Raw genomic sequence first — 17699 nt, forward strand, 5'->3', positions numbered from 1 at the left:
AAAGACAAAAATCAGGCAAAAATAAAATTCTTCCAAATCAGGTTTTCAATAAAAAAACGTCTGAAACTTTAACACAAATTGCAGGTGTGTGTCTGTGTCTGGTGAATTTTTGGTTCAAGCATGTTTGTTTTTCATTTAGTGGGTAGAGAATCCAGAAATTTCACTCAAATTAGAGCAGAGGTACTTCATAATAAAATTACTGAAGTAAAAGCAAAAAGTAAAGCATAGTAAAAAATAGTCCTACAAGTAACCTTTTTCCCAAAAGTTACTCAAATAAATGTAAATGAGTAAATGTAACAAGTTACTTCTCTACTCTACTCCTAAGCAATTCATTTCTAGACACAGATTACTATTAGAGTGTTAAGTTAGGTGTTTCTGAAGCACATAATAATAATAATAATAATAATAATAATAATAATAATAATAATAATAATAATAATAATAATGGATTACATTTATGCATGTTTCAAGCAACACCAACATAACTTTTGTTCCCGTGTTTCCAAAACAGACATTTACGTCAGAATCTGGTTTCCAAACATTAAGAATGAGTTTTTATGTAATCTAGGAATAATTTATTATATTAATTAATCAAGTTAGCTAAAAAGCAGGATGGAAGTTTGGTACAATACACACAAACAAAAGGTAGGAGAGGCAACCCTGTAATGACGTTGTACCGACTCTGGAGAGAAACAAACAGAAGAGAAACGACTGGAGGAATTAAATAATGATAGGATGATGTGGGAGAAGGTGAAAAATGGCTCTATTATGAGCCTAATAGAATTTCCCCTGGTCTCAGAGGGAAGCCGAATGGACTCACCCTCCATCCCACTTCGCCTTTCCATCCACTCATCTGTCCATTTGCTCATACAAGACAGATCATTTCATCAGTCTTCACTTAATTGTGTGGGTCACAGGGAGAGTCTGGCTGTGTGTTTCAGCAAACAGAGGCAGGTGATGGGGAGGATTATGAGCAGAATAATAGAACAGAGGTGGAAACCGCACTAATTCATTGTTTAGATGGACAGCTTGTAAGAATATGGGTTAGACTGTCCCCTTTGAGAACTGAGGAAAACACTTACTGTACACCCCAACAGCAAAACTAAAACATTTTCAATTTGTTTGTGTAAATACGTGAATAAGTATACCTATGGTTTATTAATAAAAATCACCAGATGCACCAGGAAAGCTAGTTTCAAGAATCTATCCTAATATTTAATCAACACTAAAACTACATGTAGAACCACAGACGGAAAAGTGCACAAACATTTAACAGATTGATAAACTCATTATGAAATACAATTAATCTGCATTGACTTCAATTCTACAGCAAGTTTTGCTGTAGAATGATTTAGATTGTTTGAAACAAACAGCACCAACTGAAAATGGTCCAAATGTTGCTAAATTGGTCCCAATTTGAAACGATTTTACTGGACTATCAGGTGTGAAAACAACCTGCAGTGGCATTGAGAAGTTGTCTTATTAAATCTAAATTAAATTAAGTTTCATTTATATAGCACATTTCAGCAGCAAGGCAGTTCAGATTGCTTTATGTCATAAAAACACAAAATAAAAGTTGAAACATTTCATTTTTCCAAGTGCCGTCATCACACATCAAAATGTTGGTTAGAGTTTCATTTATTATGGTATAAAAGCAACTCTAAACTAGTGGGTTTTAGTCTAGATTTACAGTTTTCTAGTGCATAGAACCTGAATACTGCTCCTTCATGTTTGGTTCAGGTTCTGGTTCTGCTCTGCATCACCAGAACCAGACCACCTGAGAGGTCTGGAAGGTTGATTCAACACCAGCAGATCTTTAATGTATTGTGGTCCTAAGCCATTCAGTGATTTATAAACAAACAGTATTTTAAAGTCTGTTCCCTGAGATACAGGGAGCCAGTGGAAGGACTTTAGAACTGGGGTGATGTGCTCTATCTAACTGGTTTTAGTCAGAACGCCAGCAGCAGCATTCTGGATCAGCTGCAGCTGTGTGATTGATTTGTTGGACAGACCCGTGAAGACTCTGTTGCAATAATCAATACGACTGCAGATGAACGCATGGATGAGTTTCTCTAGATCTGGCTGAGACATTAGTCCTTTAATTCTGGAAATGTTCTTCAGGTGAAATAAGGCCGACTTTGTAACTGTCTTTATGTGGCTCTGGAGGTTCAGGTAAGAGTCCATCACTACTCCCAGGTTTCGGGCTGATCGCTGGTTTTCAGTTGTAATAACTGAAGCTCTATGTTGACTCTAGATCTATAACTCTAGATCGTTCCTCTTTAGGTCCAAAGATAATAACTTCAGTTTTGTTTCTGTTCAGCTGGAGAAAGTTTTGGCACATCCACACATTTATCTGTTCTAATCATCTGTTTGGTGATTGGATGAGTTCAGAGTCACCTGGTGACATTATGATGCAGAGCTGTGTATCATCTGCATAGATATGGTAGCTAATCTTATTTCCTGTTACAACCTGAGCTAGTGGGAGAATATAGATGGAAAGCACTTTGAACTACCTTGTTGCTGAATGTGCTGTACAAATAAACTTCACTGACAACATTCGTACTCACAACTTTATTGTGTTTGCTTGAAAAACAGCACATTCTCGTCTGTAACATTATACCTTCATTTCTTTTAACGTACCTGTAATCTTACAAACCAAAAGTCCCATTCTTTTGATTCATAGCAGAAACTTAAACTGTCGATGCAGTTTGTCTTAAAGCGAGAGCAGCTTTTCTTCCCTGTCTTTAACTCCATATCTAACTGGTCACCTCACCTCAGCCTGACTTATCGCCTTTCACCACCGCATGTCACTTCTGCACACATGGATCCGTTCACACGTGTAGCGTTTCCCGCTAACGGCTCACTGGAGGGCAACAGTTAGCTTGGAAATGTGTTTTCCATTTGGGGAAGGGGTAACTTGGAAACTGATATTGGATGCTGGGGCTGTTTTACGACCTGCTTTTGTCATTTCTGATCTGAACAAGCTGAGAGAGATCAAGGTGGAGCGAGGTTGTGGATACAGGTTAGAGACTATTACACCATTTTTATATGGATTAGGAGCTCGTAAAATTGGTTTTAAGTCGATTGTTTGAGACCAGTTTTGACAGCTTGAGTCTTGTGAAGAAATACTGGTGTGTTTCACTTTACCTCAAATATAAATCTAATTTTATTTGAGAGAAATACCCATGTATTAATTATGTTGGTATAAGACTTGATAATAAATAAGAGATTTGGATGATATAGCTCAATAAATCAAGGTTCTAATCTGGAAGGTTTTCTGAGAGGATTTCAGTCTTTTCCAGATGATTAGTAAAAGAAAATAAGAGGACAGAAAATATTTGTACTTCCTACAAAATACAAAATATTTGTATGTTTTCTTCTCTCCTTTCCTTTTCATGATATGCCCTTACTACTTTCCTTTGTCTTTTGTACATTTCGTTTTTCCCTAAAATGCATCCTTCCTTTATATATATAGAAATATCTGTCATTGATTTATAGTGAGATTTTCTGATTTGTAATTAAATATTTATGCAAAATGTTAAATTTTTACATAAATGTAACATTCTCCACACTCTGAAGAAGTCTGAATTTACATAAAAAATGTGTAAAAATGCTTTACAGATCTAATATTCTCTGACTGCATCTACAAAATGCTGCAAGATGAACTGCAGGAATCTAGTTTTATTACTCAACCAGAACTATGACCATAAAAAATACAGTTTTTAAATTTAATCAAATAAATTAAAAATAAAAGAAACATTTCACCTCACACAAAATCAATTTCTCAATACATTAAGCTATTTAAACAATTTAGTCATAAAATCAATAAATCATTATGTAGCTTTTGTGAAAATAAGGTTTTACCCTTTTTCTGTTTATTTATTTGTATTAGAGGTATAATATGACGTCTACTGTTATTGTTTTATCCAGTGAAAACACGTTACTCTTCGTAGAAGCTCCATCTGTTCGGCCTTTTCATGCACCATTTATTTTCCGCATCACTCATCAGCCACAGGAAGCAGAGCTGACAGTTTATCATAACAGAGCAGGGCTACCGATTACAACATGCAGTGCCATATTTCATGCAGTCGGGCTGATGAAGATGAGGAAGGCACACACTTTTTTTTAATATCTGTTACTCTACTAAACAATTGCTCTTCCTCTGTTTAGTTAGAATTAATCTGAAGGAATATGCCTTTTTGGTGCGGAAGGCAAATCTCTTTCAAATAAAACCTGGTTTAAAAATTAAGGATTTTTGTTTTGTACATATCCATATCCATTTAAATACTAAATTTGAATGCATGTTGAACAGGAGTTCTTGGTTTTGCATTTTTCTGTTTTGATTTCTCTGCAAATTCATATCCAAACAATTTTCAAGAGATCATATTTTCTTTTCATATCCAGTAGGAATTCATGATAAAATAATAAATATTCAGCTCTGGAGAAAATGAAGGGACCACTGCACTGAACTCCACTGAAAACCTCCTGGTTATTCCACCAAATAGTGACTTCTGAGTTAAAACTTTAGTATTGTTGTTTCTAAATGAATATAAACTTGTTTTCTTTGCATAATTTGAGGTCTGCCAGCACTGCAGCTTTTTTGTTATTTTGACCAAATAAATACTAAATTTTTACTTGGAATTTCAGACACATGTTGTCATAGAATAGAAGAACAATGTTCATTTTACTCAATCTATACATATAAAGGGTAACATCAGAAAAACTATTTTAAGTGGTTTTTAAAATTTGTTTCCAGAGCTGTATGTTACAAAAAACATTTATGAATTCAGCTTGACCTTGGAAATCTGAAACAAATATTTGTTGTTGCTGGCTAACTATAAGGTAAAATAAGTGGAAAATAAAAGTGTTGCAATCCAAAAATAATTTCTTAATTCACTCAAATCTGATATTTTTGTATATTCACATGATTTTGTTCTCATCTCCTTTAATTATTCATTGTGTGAAGCCTGTAATTTGACACACTCATCTGTATTATGTTGGATCAATAAAGAGCATGAGTGAATTAAAGAGCTTTATTTACTGCTTGTCTATTGAAGAACTTAAAGCAAATTCACATTCAGTATAGGACAGTATATGTGTAAGTATACATGGAACATTCACTGTTTCTGTACAATTCAGTCCTGGTTTACTGTCATTCTCATCACTGTTTTCTATCAGGGTTTGGTTTTTTTTTAACCAAAAACACAGTTTTTCACCCTTACTCTCTCACTCCAACCTATATTTATCAGTCCCTTTTTGCATAATTAGGTTGTAACTTGTGTCTCAAGTGCAATATCATCACATTCACCTTCAACTGTACAGGTAGACCAGCGTCTTAGGCAGAAAAGGCCAGAAAAAAAATCATTTATATTGTTTGACATAATTTAAATAAACCAAGATACATGCAGAATACACAGATGATCAGTATGAGGATGAGCAATCCTTTAGACATTATAAGTATCAATAACTAAAATTTCTCTCTCTAATGTGTTTTTTTATGTGATATTGTAATATTGTAGCTCATCTAGAGGCTTAAACTGAGTTATGCTTTTGCTGGTGCAAATGTTTCAAATACTCTGATCTGGGAATGTTTTGTAATTTATTTGTAATGTGTGATATTATGACGTTTTTTTGTGCTACAACTAGTAATAGTGCACATGTATGGATACTACAACACATCCACCAGAACTGAAAACTTATGCAGATGACCTCATCTGGACATAAATGATAAAATACTTTTTATTTTAGGGGAAAGAAGGCTCGCCTTTTCAATTTGGAAATTGAGTAAAGTAGTAAAATTAGCATAAATAGTTCACATCCATGCCTCCCTGCAGTTGCATTAACAAACTTATAATTGCAGATTTTCAGAGTTTAAAAGTGGTGCATGCATCTCCTCTCATAACTTATTCACAATTAAACAAAATTTACTATATGGTACTAATAGGATAGTACAGAAAAGCCTCATTTAGCTTCATTAGGCTTTTTATGAGAAATTGTTGCTCTTTGGTTGTGAAATTTCTTCTTTGTGTGTTTATGTATAAAATATTGTAAACCACACCAACTAAGGTGTATTTGCTAAAACACCTGATAACTTTCAGACTTAATGCTTCTTTTTTTTATTATCTAAATCTAACTTTGATTTTTGTCTTCTTAATTTTAATTTACTTGATGGTCTATAATTATAAATGAAGTCAATTTCCTTTTGCTATTTACTTAGATAAACAAGGACAGCGCTGACAGTAAGAACATAAGGCCTATTTACATTTACACTATACATATATATAGTGTTGCCTCCAATGCTTCAACAAAACTACAAAGAAAAGATCAAGACAAATTATTTACAAGTAAAAAAAAAACTAGAATTACACTTACAAATTCCTTAAAACAATAAATGTACACCAACATACACCTGAAATAGTTCCCAGGCACTTGTGATTCATAAAACATAAATGATTACACATTTAAGTGCTACAATCAAAAACAGAAATGTAATACCATTTAAAATTGCTTGTTAGGAGTACTAGTAGTAGTAGTAAGAATACCTTCATATAAAGTAATAGACCAGCAATATGCTCAGTGTACAAGTGAATAATAGTAATGTGTGCTTCGAGTTGGAGAGTCGGGTGAGTTAACTCTACGTTTGTGAACAAAAAATGTAACGCAATTGTAAAGAAATAAGATATAACATGAGATGAAGAAAATATTTTCTTAAATTCAAATAAAAAGACAAAACAAGGAAAAAAAAATCAACATGCTTACTTCTGAACAAGTTGTTTAACATATAGGCCTGGGTTTCTCCTTTGCATTGATTGAAGTACGGTAATCTGAGACTTCTCCGTTTCTCTCATCCTGTGGCTTTTGTCTCAGCTGGCCTGCCTTTTATCCGCCGTTCGTTGTTCCAAACAAAGAAGAAGTGAAACTCCCCTCTCCTTTTTTTTCTTCCTTTTCTGCTGACCAGTTACTGTGTCTAACTAGTCAGCTTTAAGGATTGTCAGTTGCGAGAATAAGGGCATCTTTTGTCACATCGGAGCGTGTTTATTCAGTTGCTGAGCGTTTGAGATTTGACTTAACGTCCCTGAGAATTCTATTCTAGATTCTACATTTTTGGGGTTTATTTGGCGGAGGGAGAACTGTTTCTGATGGTTTGAAATGGGCTAAAAGAGAGACTGTCTTGGCTGCTGCACCTCTTAAGTGTGTACTGAGTTATTAACGGATCATATCAAAACAGAGGAAAATGCTAAAGTCATGGTGCGTTCACACCAAACGTGTTTTGCGCATCAGGTGGGTCTGTTTTACATTCAAAGTCTACGTGGAGGTGCGTGGAGGTGCGTGAAGGTGCTTGAAGGTCCCGTCGCGCCGCGTTTCATGCATCTAGTGCGGTGCGATTGGAACAGAAAAAAACGGGTAGAGCGAATTTGACGCGCCCTCAACGCGCCTCAACATAGACTTTGAATGTAAAACAGACACGTGAAAATGCTAGGTGTGGAGCAAAATGTCAAACCAGAGGAAGTTGTAAATATATTGTAGACTGCAGCTGTATGTCTTGAGTCAGCTATGTGTTCATAAAAAATAGAGCAATAATTTAGTCAGCATTATTTCCTGCCTGTTACCAACAAAAGCAACCAAAGACCTTAGAGATCATTGAACAAATTGCCACAAATAAGAACAATAAACAGTATATGGTCCCTCGGTTGAGTGCGCCATGCCATATAAGTGGCAGAATATAATGTCTTTCTCATTTTATCATCATTAATTTTGAATGCAAATGTGTGTTTGTTGAGCACAGTACATGCATGCAGGGCTACAGACTGTAGGTGTGAATGTATGTCAACTACATCTACATTTGTATCTACTTGTTTGTCATGTAAATATAGTACATAGGATTTTTACAGAGTTTCTACCATTTCAGGGTAAGGATGAGAAACTGTGATACTGGAATGATGTTTGAGCGGTTAAAAGCAAGCCAAGGCCTACATACCAACAGGCTGCACTTTTTACAGCGCCTCAGGGAGAATTAATAAAACAAGAGTCAGCAGAAGTAGATGGAGTGACGTGGAGATAACATCCTCATGCACTGCTGCTTTGAGCTTTTATCTAATACTACTAATAATAAGGGAGCGAAGAAGCAGGTTCACTTGAAATGAGTTCATTAGAACCTCCTCAGGCTGACGATCCAGATACTTCTTCATACAGTAGAAGAAACAGCCACAGTAGTTACAGACGCAAGCCACTTGTCAAGTTAAATTTAAAAAGTCTGACAGGGCGTGTAAATAATGTCGCTGAACAGGTTGGGCCTGAAAAACACTTCAGCTTCTTTAGTAACATAGACGTAAAAAGAAAGACACAATGTAATAAGTGGAAGGCCCACAGAAAATACGAAGATAAAAAAAGAATGGAGCAGAAAAAAACTAAGAGGAAGTTATCCACAAAAGTTTGTGTTCATAGCAGACAACTGCTCCACGGCGAGTTCAGTCAGAGGATTTTAAACCTGTTGTCCCCATAATTTAAAGTATAATGTGTCTTTCCTATTTTTAAATTGCTTTAGTTTTCCATTGTCTGCCAGTTTAAATAATTTGGAAAACCTAACTTTGCTTTTTTTTTGCTAATTTATTTCAGATTCAGAATGATTTATAACGTGATTAATGGGTTTCTAGGATAATCTCTCTGACTTGCATCATAAAGATATAGTGTCAAGCAGCTGCAGCAGGAATTATGTGGAATAATCTAAGATGCTGTATTTGGAATATTTGAATGTTAAGGTCCAGGTGTTAAGTTGTTTCGGACAGGAACGGAGAGACGCTACACCACAGAGGTAGCAGTGGGCTTTGTGCCGCTAGGGCTGAGTACCAGACTTTGCGCGATGTCGTCACGGTTGATCTTGCGGAGCGCTGTGCACAACGCGTCGACGCTTGCACAGTCCTTCCTCGCCCAGTCGGACAGCAGCGCTCGGACGGGATGCTCCTCCTGCTGGAAGGTCGCAATTCGCTCTTCCTCATAACCGAGGAGGCCTGCCAGGTTGCACCAGTCGCTGTCCTGCATGTGGTCGCAGTTTTTCCCTTCGTTGTCCTGGAAAAGCAGCTTCTCCACTTTCTCTCTGGTATGGAGAGGAAGGAGCAGACACGGTTCTTCGTCGATGGTCACAACTGTAAGGAGAAATTAGGAACGATTTATTTTATTTTGAATTATTTACTTGCAAAAATTGATGGGAATTTTTTATCCAAATTCTGTCGGCTGCGAGAAGCAGTCTGGGCAAGTAGCAATAGTTCCTTAAATGGACGTTACGCTGTAATGACCATGCAAGACATCTAAAGGAGTCGCCTTGTTTGTTCATAAAAGCTGAAAAAAAAGTGTAACTTCTTATTTTGTGTTTAAATTGGTCTTTGTGCACTGATTGTGGATGTTTCCTTCAACTTAAAATACAGAAAATGCTGTTTAAATACTCAGTTGGTTTTGTTTCCTTTAAGGTTTTATGGGCAACAGATGCTTTGAAATCCATAAATTGTCTTGAGCTGGTTTGTCAGGACTTTACAGAAAACCACCAGCAGCAGCAGCAACAACATGCACTGCCCTGAAAACAAACACTGTCAGTTTTCTAGTCCTGCTCTGCTGATTTGCTAGATTAAGTCTCAAAGGTCATTGTTAACATGGAGTTAGTGAAAGCTTCCTCTGGAGGAACAGTTCAGAAAAAAAACTAAACTAAAGGAATCCAAACAAAAATACTAATTTTTTCAAATTAAAACATGTCTGCATGCAACGCAATTACTACACTGTAAAACATTTGAAGGTGGTTTAACTTTAAACCACTCTGCTGTCTTGAAAATGCAATTTAAGTCATGTTTTGGTTTTAACTCAGAAATTAAAGTTCATGAAGTTGATTTAACAACAAGAGACAAGTTTTCTAAACATTGTTTTTTAAGTTAATTAATCTTGAATTCTGAGTTTAACTTAATGCTGCAATTTAAACCAAATTATTATTTCACAATAAAAAAACCTGCCCTCACCTGGTTAAAGAGAAATCACATTTTGCTATTATTTTCACTCACAATATTAAGTTAAAATAACTACTTATTTTATTTTAATAATTTAAATTCTAGTCTCAAATTGCATAAAGAAAATTTCGGCGCTGATATAAAATCACAATGAATTCAGCTCAAAAACATTTAGTGTGAGCAGGACGTTAGTCTCAAAATAAACATTTGCATTAATAAAACACAGATCAATGTAACGCACTTCCATCTCAAACATGCCGCTAAGCATTCTGGGAAATAGTTCCCACTCTTTTTCTTCTTTCAGTTTTTTTAAGTGCTAACCTAAAATGACTAGTTTATTCAGCTCTTGGAGGTTTGACAAAATTAATAACCTGGTTACCAAATTGCATTGTTGTTGCTCTCCTGAAGTGTATATAAAGAGTGACAGCAAGTTATGTCACTTCCTGTTTCCTCTCCTGTCAGACAGAAATGCCTGTTTGAAAAGGTTTCGATCTTTGAAACCTTACTGCACACAATCAGCGATAAGTTCCTTGTGTTCAGTAAATGGTAAAACCTCTTATTATTCTAACAATCTTACAACATTAACTCTCAAACTCTCTGTTTGCTGCCAGTTAAAGCTAAATCTGTTAGCTCAGCGCTACACCAACCGCACCAGCTGCCCACCAGAACGCAAGCTTTGGACCCATTTGCATAGTTAAAACCAAGGTTTGTACTGTTGAATGATTTTGTGTTTTACGTAATAAGTTGAAAAAAAATTGATACAGTATATTTATTGTTGTGGGTTTTGGTAATTTTAAGCTGTAGTGTATTACAACCAAACATAGGTCAGATTTTTTTTGGCTGATTTCATTTTTCTGTGAAACCTTTTTTCTTTGGTTGAGCTAAAAACTGAAAGGCCTTCTATTTAATTTGTTTTTCTTTTGCAGATTTGTTTGCATAACTAAATGTTTTGTGTTTATTTGTTTTGCTCCTGATTTGAATACTTTATTTCCCCCCTTTAATCCTTGTCCCTGTGGTCAATGGCATCTTTTTTGTATGGGGCTCTTTCTGAACCTGGATTGTGAAATTAAACTATCCAGTATATTGGGTTTATCTTACACAAACTCACACATTTAGGTTCAAAATCTAAAACTCGTTAAATTTATTTGACTTAAAGAGCAGAAGATAGTAGACACAACTAAATGCCACTCAGATGTTTCTGTCTTTACATAAAGGATGTACAGTATATGCCTTTATGTATATGTCTTTACATAAAGGTAGTGTTTTGTTTTTTAATGTGAATGATGCGGCTACCTGTTTGTGACTGAGTCTGGCCCTGCTGCTCCTGCAGACTTTGGCTGTCCACAGAAATGCCGCTGTCGCTGTGGAGCTTCTCCCCCTCTGGAGACGGAGTCTGGTTCGGGTTGGTCGTGCAGTTGTTCGCTCCTTGCTTGTTCTGCTTACAGCTGTTCCACCTGAATGAAAAATCAGTGCAAACAAAAAGTATGACCTTGAACTTTGCTTTGTGGGACGAAGTCAGAGTATCCAGAGAGAGAAAATGCAACACCTGCCTGCTTTCAACACTCGATTTACCTCTCTGGATTGTAAATGTAGTTGGATTTGATTCTAGTTTTATTATTGTTAGTGTTAGTTTCCTATTTTTGTTAGATCATTGTTGTTCCTGTTTTTCTTTAGTCATTTGTTAGTGATTCTAGTTTATTATGTTTATTTCTTGTGTCTAGTTATTAGTAGTTACTGTTAGATGCACTTCCTAGTCCCCCATTCACCTTTCCTTCTGTGAGGTTTGTTCTAAAAATAAACTAACTGAAACCTAATTATGAAAATTTTACACCAGGACTTTTAATACAGTGGTAAACATTTTCATTGTGCCTCACTAATACAACATTAATACCTAAACATATGGTGCATACAACATTTATGGCAGGAATGGATACGGTGACCCATAAAACAAGCAGATTGTTGCCATATCGAGATGTAGAAGCAGACGATTTCATTAAATATGAAAAAACAGCCATATTTTAAATCTGGTGAGTTCAACATTTATTTATTTACTTAGGCATCAGTGCACCTTTACTTGTAATATCACACTCTCAACAAAGGTTTACAATACGTTGATTTATAAAGACTCAACAAAAAGATTTAGGTTAAAAAAGATTCAGCTTCATGGATTCATTATGTTGCTGGTTTTACACACGTGACCGGGATGATGTGCAAAATTCAGATGGGGGTCAGGAAGTGGATTTCTCCAGTTCAAAACAGGATAAAATGGATCATAACGAGTAGCTAATGCCCTAAATGGGCTGGCACAGACGAGGTATCTCGAAAAAACATGTGTATATTTAGGATATGATCCATATTATCTTGGTAAAAAAAGACTTTTCATAAAATCTTGAGAATTTATCTGGCATCGAGGCGATTGACATAACTATCTGGTGCTGCATAGTTTATATTATATGACGAGCCAGATGAAAGCTTTCAAAAGCCTGAAGCATAACAATGATTTTGTTTCAGGTTGGGTCAATCATTTAGGATCAAAAGGAACATTAAACTGGTTTCTGCCCGGGTAAGTAGTGAGTTGTGCTATTTTAAGGAATTAGTCTGTGACAATAATGCTATAGCTAATGCTAACAACAAGCTAACCCATGTTATTTCTATGTGCTTGGATCTCCTGGTAAATAATTTATTTAGCTTCTGTAAACCTAAATTCATGCTGGAGTTGTATATTAATGTTGAGTCGTACTGCATTTCTACAAGGTAGGCCGACCGTTGGCGGCGATCTACAGAAACCTCATTAAAAACATGGTTTGATCAAGCTAAGGCGTAAAAATAATATATCTTACCTTACATATGACTGCTTGTCTTTCTAAGTAACTGTCCAATAAAATATCCGAAAATACAATTTAAACGATGCGATTGTTACCTGTTAGAAAGTGGTCACTACAAACTCTGGCACTGTTGGTTTCCGCACCTCCTGTTTTTAGCCGTAGATTGTTGATCCAATTTTATCGTCTTTTTTCTGTAAGTTTTTAAAAATTAACTTCCTTGTGACCAACTACCTTTGCAACACAAAAATAACTTTTATCTTGCTCTCTATTAGAACGGTTAGAACAACCGTACAGCACACAGACATTTTGAAGCTGGATCAACAGAAGTAAATGGGCTACATTTAGTTCCTGCCCTCCATCTGCATTGGGTGACGTTGTGCTGCGTCATCTGAAACCCAGCAAATGCTTTGTTTTTGTGATTCTTTATGACGTCTTTAACCACGGAGTACTCACCTCTTAAAGATGATGAAGGCCACAAGACCCACGACGACAGCTGCCAGGATGGAGCAGTAGATGGGGATGAGTTTGTCGTTAATGCCCTGGTAGAGCCTTTCTTTGGAGTCTCCATTGGTAGTGGCGGTGGTGGTGTTGGGACTAGGTGCCTCTGGTGGGAGGTTTTCTAGGGTATTGTATTCCTCAAACATCCCTGGGAAACTAGTATAAGGCGTGGATGTCTGCGTTGGGTAGTTTGCTGCAAAAACAACCACATATAAACTGGGTTTTATTATTAAGGTTTTATTATTAAGCATCATAAATACAGTAGAATAACAGCATTCCAATGACGGGCTTTAGCTTGTTTGACTCCTTTTGGTGTCACTCCAATATTCTTTCTCCTTTCAGCTTTCTGTTTGATCTACAGCCAGCTTCTCCAGGCTATAAACATTTACTGATATTTGAATTAGTGCTTGACCATGTTTGCAAATCTCTGTTTGGTCTTAGACGTACATTTATTCAGAACTCATTATCAGTGACAGCTTCTCACAACTGGATTAAAATACCAGAGAACGTTAGAACATATGAGTCTTAAAAATCATTTTCTACTAAATTAAATACATAAAAACCAGAACAAAAACAAAAATCACATGATCAGTGCCTGCATATTTGATTATATAGAAGCTATTTGTCTATATTGCATCATAATATATTTTATTATAAGGATTGTACCTTGACAATGTTTGCTTCTCCATAAGTTGCAGCTTATGGAGCAACATGCTTTTAAATATCACATACAGGATTGAAGATATAAATTCTACAAGCTCCTGTTTCCTTTTCAGCCTCTGTCCTCCATAGCTGCAAATGCAGACACACATTGGATCCCACATCAGGGTCATTTCCCCCAAATCCCAGAGGAACCATTAATGAGCGTAAGAGCAGATTCGTCCATCCAGTCCTGCCCGCATTCCTCCGACCATTAGTGGACATGTTCCCTCCTCACCGCGGATATGGAAACCTATCCTCGCCTGTCACTTACTTACACTTGCTCACATCATTAACAGGAAATCAGCGTGTTGGCTTCTAAGGGCTTTAAATACTTGAGGAGAGCTGCTGAGTGCAAGGCGTCCATTTTTCACTGAGGAGGTGAAAACGTTTACAAGACGATGCGGTGAGCTGCTGTGGAGCTTTTGGCAAAGGAATTTTCAGGGATGAGAAAAGTGCTTTGTGGAAACACCAACACTTTCCTACTTGTTAAGGACCGGAAACTGTTCTTAAGGCTGTTTTATTTGTTCCACCCCAGTCTTATGACAACCTTGCTGAACAATTATGCTAAAGTCTAAAGCCTCAGCAAAACTGAGGCACCTTTTATTGGTGTTCAACACGCTGCAAATCAATTAATATTATCAGATTTGTGTATTCATAACTTATAAAAGGTATCTTTCTCTTCCTTCCTTCCTTTGCTGCTCTATTTATTGAACTGTTGACAGTTTAGTATTTGTTAGATAACCAATTTATGGGGGAATTTTTCTGCAATAACTTGAGAGCACATATTTTCAGTTTGAAAGCAGGACTTCATGTCTTTCTTCTCAAAACTTGTAATTCTCGTACTCAAAACTTCTGCTCTCCTTCAAATATTCACTGTGCTCTCTCAAACCTGTCTCCTCACGCTCAAAACTTGTCTGCTCGGATCAAATCTCCGCTTGCAAACCGCTCTGATCGCTTGCGAATCATTCTATACTCGCTTGGAGCAAAGAAATACCGTTGCCTGGCAACCTCTCAGCCAATAGAACGAAAGTGTTATACTGGGTGCGTTCGTTTCCTTCTAGTGGGAGTGCCTGTGTGGCTACTACCGACCGACAGGCAGACAGATATCATGTTGTGACTAAGCTGCAACACGGCTGGTTCTGTGGATCCATTTTCTTTGGTTGGATAAACAAACTCCTGCCTGAGATCAGCAGCTGTTAGTGATATTATATATTTAGTGTAACAAGAAGCAGAAAGTTGAGGTCATTGTTTCTCCCTACATCCAGTGGGTGGCACAGGTTGTCACACTCAATAGTAGCCACACAGGCACACCCACTAGAAGGAAACAAGCGCACCCATTATAACACTTTCGTTCTATTGGCTTGGAGGTTGCCAGGCAAAAGTAAGTTTTTGTTTCAAGTGCAAGCAGAAAATGATTCGCAGAGAGGTTTGCAAGTGGAGATTTGATTCGAGCAGAGACAAGTTTTGAGCACGAGGAGACAGGTTTGAGAAAGCACATGGAATATTTAAAAAGAACAGAAATTTTGAGTACAAAAGACATGAAATCCTGCTTTCAAACTGAGAATGTGTGCTCTCAAATTATGACAGAAAAATTCCCCCATACCAACTGCATTCAGCTAGCTCAAAAATTATATACCTTTACAGAAACCATATTATTAAAGTCTCTAAACTGCTATGTGGTCATTCGGACCTACGTGCTGTGATTATTTTAGGTGTAGGATTTATAACAGTCTGACAAATGGCACGTCTCAAGCAAAGTGTTAAAAATATCTGTAAACGGCTCATCAGTGCAGCGCTCCGCGGTTTCTAGTAGCTATGACTCAGCAGCTACGATTTATTGAGGAGGGGTCACCTTCCGACCGAAAGGTCAACGCCACTCAACGTTCACTCAGTGAACTGAGTGTGTGTTTGCATTAAAGTACTCTAAGCAGACCAAAGTTAAAAGTTTTTTGTTTAAAATGTATTGAGTTAATGTCAATGAAAGTTTATACTATTGTTTTGATTTGAGTGAATATGTAATGATCTGTATGTTTCTGTGTTGATTATTTATTTGCTTAGATTCTAAGAAGAAACTATAATCAGTCATGTCCCATTCAGCCATCTTCTGCACAAGACAAAAACATGCACCAGTATCACCATGATCTCCATAGTTACCCCACCTCACCCCATTATCTTTTACCCCCAAGAAGACATATATACTCAGGAAACAGGACACCATTCATTGACAAAAATGTCCTTTGACCAGGACAAGGTCCCCTCCCCACCTTCTCTCTTCATCTTCCAGGCTTCTACATTTTATCCTTGTGCTGCTATCAGTTTTCAACCTTCTGTTTAGTTAGTTTTGTATTAATTTATCATGCTTCTAAGTCACATGAAATTACTACTATGTAACCTTCTAGATTGCATGTTTATATGTTTGACTTTCATTCCAATTCATTCGTTATGCTGAGCTATATGAATGTTTAGTTGACAAATCTGCATTAGCTGTGTGATGTTATCCTGCCAGTATGGACCAAAAAGTCTGAGAAGGACACTGGATACCTTGGATCTATAAGACAGAACATTAGTTCAGTTCTGAAGGAAAAACTGGTCTATTGTGGGCCAGCATAACTCTCCCTTACACCCTCAGCTTTAAACATAAAACAAATGAGGAGGCTACAAATCAAGCCCGGAGACTCCAGGTGCCTCCATTACCCAAGCTTGTCATTAAACATTTTAAAGCTGAAAAGTGCAGAGCTTTTAAATTAACAGGATCTGTCAGCTGGAAACCAACTATAACAGTAACAAAACCTTTTAATCCATATTTTTAATGTCAAGTCTGATTGTTAGTAATATTAAAAGAATTTTTCTTCTTGCTTCATCTGATAACGACTTGTGACAGGAAATCCACTCATGCATGTGTTGTCAAGCAAGTAATTACATAGGAAGACGCTGTTACCTTACGCCCTTGCATGAGTGCTTTGTGTGCGACGGGTGTGTGTGTATAAGTTACTCAGCCACACCTGAGTTTAACTTGTAATTCCAGCAGCTTGCAGCCTCTTGCAAACAGGTGTTGATGTTTCAATACCTTGCCGTCTTAATGTAAAGGAAAGGAGGAGCTTCTTTTTTATGAGCTGCACCCACCCAGATAAAGCAAGACAAACCCAGAGCAAGAAACGAGCAACAAAGAGAAACAACCAATAACACTATCCCTGTTCGTTTTATCCGTTCTTTCTCACAACTTTCTCTTTTCTCCTTGAGACTTCTGGCTGTGATTCCAGCTTATTTGACCCATCTCAATTTTCTATGCGTATACTTGAGCCACACCTCTAAGTGTGCATGTTTGTGGATGGGAAGCTGCCATGTGTGCACGCGTGACACTCCAGTGGATGTGTGTGTTTGCCTCTTCTGCAGCAGAATGTGATCGGCACTCGTAGAGGTCAACTTGGGAAACCCGAGTGCAGAAGAGTAACTCCATCGGTTTTATCGACCAAGCCACATTCTGAGCATCTGTCCTCCTTCTCCACCCTGAGAAGCTTTCCATCTCTGTCGTTTGTGAAGCTCTCTGTTTCTTTGTCCTGTTTACCGTCAAATTCAATATTTTTTTCGTATTATTTTTAAGAGGATGAACTTCCTTGATATATGTGGTATATTTTTGCCACTTAAGCCACAAGCCTGAGAGTCTTTATTGTTTGCATTGTTTATT

The 17699-nt window shown here is 36.9% G+C and overlaps 1 protein-coding gene across 1 annotated transcript in view; it reads right to left on the reverse strand.

Moving 5' to 3' along the window:
• Window positions 1-6893: 6893 nt before the first annotated feature.
• The window catches only part of ngfrb (nerve growth factor receptor b), a 38970-nt gene continuing 28164 nt past the window's right edge, over window positions 6894-17699 (reverse strand). The window contains exons 4-6 of the mRNA XM_028029903.1: window positions 13268-13505; window positions 11283-11443; window positions 6894-9143 (exon numbers count right to left, since the gene is read on the reverse strand). Coding sequence (XP_027885704.1) covers window positions 8800-9143; window positions 11283-11443; window positions 13268-13505 — 743 coding nt within the window. The 3' untranslated portion in view covers window positions 6894-8799. The remainder of the gene's footprint in view (window positions 9144-11282; window positions 11444-13267; window positions 13506-17699) is intronic.

Source organism: Xiphophorus couchianus, chromosome 10 (genome assembly GCF_001444195.1).
Source record: "Xiphophorus couchianus chromosome 10, X_couchianus-1.0, whole genome shotgun sequence".
NCBI lineage: Eukaryota > Metazoa > Chordata > Actinopteri > Cyprinodontiformes > Poeciliidae > Xiphophorus > Xiphophorus couchianus.